Source organism: Vitis riparia, chromosome 4 (assembly GCF_004353265.1).
Source record: "Vitis riparia cultivar Riparia Gloire de Montpellier isolate 1030 chromosome 4, EGFV_Vit.rip_1.0, whole genome shotgun sequence".
Classification (NCBI taxonomy): Eukaryota; Viridiplantae; Streptophyta; class Magnoliopsida; order Vitales; family Vitaceae; genus Vitis; species Vitis riparia.
Window position 1 is genome coordinate 18,526,812 of NC_048434.1, and position 5,021 is coordinate 18,531,832.

Sequence of the window (5,021 nt, forward strand, 5' to 3'; positions counted from 1 at the left end):
TTCAGTGAAGGAACTCTCCATTCCAGGGAAGAATGGATTCAGGACACTCGCCCTCTAAACCACCAATAAAATGTGTGCCCGGCGGCCCGCCCACTGCCCTGCACAACATTTTATCACTTAACCACACCAGTACACTTCCTCTCCTCTCCTATGCGTGATCCCAAATTGGTTCATCATTTTTCCAGAAAAGCCTTCAACGGATGAAGTTGAAATGTGTAACAACCCTTACATATTTTTAAAGAGTCCACAAAAAATTTAACAAAAATTCCAGTATAGGTGAAATATAATGGAGACTAATACATTAAATTTTTATTATTATTCAAATGGAAATGCTGAGGTGGCAAAATTTGTAGAGGTCTTGGAAGGAGGGGAAACTATACAGTTGAGGAGCTAAAGACCCAAAAGGACCCAACTGCCTATGGCCCTGTTCTCTGTCTGCAGGATGATAAAAATTACACAAACATTGCTTTCTACTTTCTAATGCCAAGAGACCAGAAGCCACTGTACAACAACCACCTCCCCACATGCCTATCTCATAATGATTTCTTCATTCCCTCTCATGTAATCAGCTCCTTCCCATGTCTTTGCCTGCAAATTCCCCGCCTCTGTATGTGGCCGCTGCTGCAGCCACATCAAGGCCTCCTCCAATGGAAGTGATTAAAGCTGATAACCCTCCAGAGGGGCTGCCACTTGCTGCCATCCCCAACCCCAAGAGATCTAGGGTAGTCTGCTTTGGACCAAACAAGGAAGGAGTTCCCATCATTAGTTCCTTCAGCCCGGAACCTTCATCGCAGGGAAGCCCAAGTCCCAGCCCTGCAGCCACAGACGTGCTTTCTGGCTCCATTTGCTGGCGGTTCCACTGTAGATTCTCTTGCTGCCCGGATGAAGAAGTAGATGAAACTATTCCAAAACCACGCAGCAGAGAGGCATTTGTTGCAGCCGCACCCATTTGAGCTGCCTTCTGTAGTAGGGCTGTGGCAGACATGGCAGGCTGTGGTGGTGGCGCATATTGCCTGCGCTCTTGCCCAGCAGTTCCAAAGATTGACGATCCGTGATTGGTGGATAAGCAGAGAGAAATGGGCTCTGTGGAAGAAGATGGTGTGAGTTCAGTTGGGCGATCAGGACGAGTCATGACTCGGCTTAAGCCAGAGAATCCAGTAGCTTGAGGTTGTTGTAAGCTTGCCGATGCAGTGGATGAAACAAACAAGCTGGCAAATGCACTACTGCTGGTGGTACCATTACTGCTCGAGCTAGTACTGCTACTACAGCTTGCATTTAGGCCGGTGGCAGCTGGTGGGGCTTCTTCCAAGATCTGAGTTGGATTCTCCGGCAACTCTGGTACAGAGCCCAAAAGAAGTTTAAAAAAAATGGGGTTAGCTGTTTAGAAAGGAGGGAAAGTTAAGCTTTTCTTTAATGGAACTTTAGAAGAAAAGGAGAGCCAATCATGGCATCCTTTCCCAAACCCACTTCTCTCATCTTTTTAGCTTTTGAATCTCTTGGGTTTCTTTATCAATATTGCACAGAGATTGAATCTTCCGTCGAGAAGACGAAAGCCCCTCTAAGCTGATATGAATGAAACATGTATTTTCAGATGAGAACAAACCTCAGTAACCGACAAAACTGCTAGACTCCAAGATTTAGAGAGAGAGTGAAACAACAAAGATTTTGTTGTTTTTTCTCTAACAAAATCATATCCGACAAAAATCAAACAAAACCATTTCAAAATTATCCAATTTCGGATCTTGTTACCTGGACTCTGTATCGGCAAAACTGCTGATATTACAGCAGTTGACGGAGCAACAGCTGGTGCAGGGGGAGGAGGAGGGGGAGGCGGCGGCGGGGGTGACTCGATCTTTGGGTCTTCATCTGAATTTGGATTGGCTACCGCTGTCTGAGTCTGGGTTTTGGCGCTCTCCTCCGCCAACGCGTCGCAGAAAGCCCTGTGGGTGATGAAGCTATCCCTCCTTCAAATAACCAAAGCAAAGAGCTTTCAAGATCCCAAAACCCCAAAAAACCATACTTGAAAAGATGTAGAATGTACAAGAAGGAAGAAACTAAGAACCTTGAAAACAAAGTCCCACAATCGCACTTGTACTCCCTTGTTCCACAAATCTTCGAGTGAGCTTTCCAATCAGATTGAACTGCGTATTTCTTCGAACACTTGTCGCATTTCCACTTCTTCTCCCCATGTTTTCTGCAAAAATGCTTCTTTATCCCCGTCAAATCGCCCAAAGCTCTCGACGGATCGTGATGAACGCAAGATGGCTCTGGACAAACATACACTCGCTTCCGAACCTCTTTACTTGACCTCTGCCGCAGCTTCCATGGAAGATTATGACCCCGGCGATGAAGCTGCAAGTTCTGGTCTCGCTGGAACCCTTTGTTGCAGATTTCACAAACAAATCGATTTGTCGCCATTAGAGTCTTGGGAGACAAAGCAATCACCTCCGCGTCCGGATCTGCAAAATTCGAACACCAAACGAAGCTCAACAATTTACCATTTCACCAAACCTCCGTGGTATACTTTTGACGATCTATCGATTTTACCTGGCATTCCGGGGAGGTTTCGTTTTTTCTTGGGTGCGGGCTTGGGTGGCGCAGGTTGATTGCCGGTAGAAGACACGCTGGCCTCACCGGAAGCTGTAGAGACGGTCATCGCAGACGAATTATCTAAATCTACCGGCATCAGAACTGAAATTCTAGGGTTTGTTTCTATGGGATAAGAAGGGCATTTATCAAAGCATTCAAACTACTTTTTCTGATTGAATTTCTAGGGTTCCGACCCTGCTCTCACCAACCAGTCAATCTGCCTTTTTCTTTCACCTACCAGCTGATCCAAAATGAAAAGCTAGGAAAAAGAAAAAAGCTAAAAGATCAACCCAACCCCAAGTCTGCAAAAACACGAATCATGCGTAACCCAACAATCACCGTTGCTGGGCACCACAGAACAAATAATCGTCGGCGATAAACTCTGTCCCACACTCAAAAACCAGAAAATTTTTCAGCGAAATAAACTGAAGCACCCCGAGATTAAAACCTTTTCCGAAAATTTCTCAAGTTTGCGACATTTCAGAACCCTGAAACCTAGCTTCCTTAAGCTCCCAACAATTCGTTGACGACAATCCACCACCTTCGACCACCCACCGATTCAGCCACCGGAAACGAAAGCCAATCCAAAGAGCTGCTTACAGAAATTAGAGAGAGAGTCTCAAAAGGGATAACAGAGACAAAGTCTGGGGTCTTCGTCACTCCTCTCTCTCTTATTCGCACACAAGAAAAGGCCAGAGATATTGATAGCAGCAATTAAAGACCAAAATGAATTGAAAAAAAAAAAAAAAAAGGGAAAAAACAAGCAAACAAATTAAAGTCAAGACTCCAGACTCTAGACTCAAGAGTGACCTATGGTTAGTTTTTAACCCAAGGAGGAGTTAACTATAGTTAGAAGGGGTTTGGGGGGTGGTAGTGACCCATTTTCCAAGCAGAGGGAGATGGGGAATTATTGACCGTCCACCTGTCAGCCGGAGAGAGCCGTCGGAGGTCCACGGACGGTGGCGATGGTGGCGGAAGTGAAGGGGGGGGTTGGGAGTATTGTCGTTTAGTGAAGTGTTTGAATTCCAGTTCCCTTCCTTGTTCATGACATGTGAAATTAATGGGAGCTAAGCAGAAGGCGAAGGGTGAAGGGTTGGAGGGCACCTTTCATTTTCATCACGCCCCATCCTCATTTCATTTCTTATTAAGAAGACTGCCTACTTGCCTGCCCCTTTTCTTCCTTAATTTCTGTCCTTATTCTACCTTTTACTGTTGCAACCCACTCCTGCTTTTAAATTACTTAGCCTAATTCTCTATCTTAATTGTGGGTTAACCCTTCGCTCTCATGTCTAATCCTCCAACTTTCACTTTTAATTAAATTGTTTTTAATCTTTCTCCATGTATCAAGGGTTCGGATTTAATCCTTTAATATTTGATTGGTTTTTAATTCAGTCATTTCTTTCTTAAATAATTAAATATTTAGCATAAGATTAATTGGCATCGCAAATAGGGCACGTGGCAGCCCTGGGCCGGAAAGCTTGATATTTGACTCTATGGTCTCCCCTGCTTGTGCAAACACGGTAACACTTGACCCTTACATATCTTTTGAAAATTAAACAACTGTCACGGTCTCCATGCCCCATGTGTAGGTTGGGGATAGTGTAGACGGAAGGAGAATATCGTTGAGGGAGTCTGAACTGAATGCCATTCACTTCTATTTATCTATTTATCCTGGTTTTTTATTTGAAGGTAGCACGCCAGTGTAATGATCCTCTCGATCACGTAATCACATATGTGATGTGAGGTGATTTTTTATTTTTTATTTTTTATTTTAACTAAAAATTAAAATCATAATTTTTAAAAAATTAACATAATTCAATTGAAATAAGCTTAAATTAATTTCTGGTTTTAAAAGTTATTCAAAAAATTAAATTTTGGGTTTAAAAGCTCGTCATAGGTTTGAAGGGCTGCTGCACGACCCTATCAGCGAATAGTAATTGGTGGGGCCAGATGCAAGCTCATAAAGAAACAGTAGCATGGCATAGTACGTAACAATTGCACATGCACGCCGGGTCCCATTCCTTGACATATTAATGTATCATACATACGCTACACCATCAAATTACATGAACAAGAATTTCCTTTGTTTTAATGACCATTTTTATTTATTTATTTATTTATTTAGAGCAAGTGACGATAAGGATGATTTTTTAAAAGCAGAAGCTTGAACTGAGGATACAACCAAAAAGCCGGCACTTCTTTTCTCCACACTCCATCATTATTCGCATTGACTTTAGAATGCATTTCTTTTTGTAGTTCAAACTCTGCATTATTATATGCAGTGGGATGGGGCCTCTCTGTCCTTTAATTATCTCAGACTCCATCCCCTTCAAGCTTCCTCCAGTGCCCTATTAAATTCTCTGCTCTGCTGTAAAATACTAAATACCATGTGTTGGTGGCACCATACGACTTGGTCAGCCAGGCGCCCGAGA

At 43.3% G+C, this 5,021-nt stretch overlaps 1 protein-coding gene across 1 annotated transcript; it reads right to left on the reverse strand.

Annotated features, from left to right (window-relative positions):
• Window positions 1-271: 271 nt before the first annotated feature.
• Window positions 272-3,336, reverse strand: LOC117912775 (zinc finger protein GAI-ASSOCIATED FACTOR 1). The gene is made up of 4 exons (XM_034827479.1): window positions 2,548-3,336; window positions 2,063-2,459; window positions 1,750-1,964; window positions 272-1,335 (listed from the first exon to the last, which is right to left on the reverse strand). Exons 1-4 carry the CDS (start codon window positions 2,684-2,686, stop codon window positions 566-568), a joined length of 1,521 nt encoding a protein of 506 aa, XP_034683370.1. The 5' UTR covers window positions 2,687-3,336; the 3' UTR covers window positions 272-565.
• Between the last annotated feature and the right edge of the window lie 1,685 nt (window positions 3,337-5,021).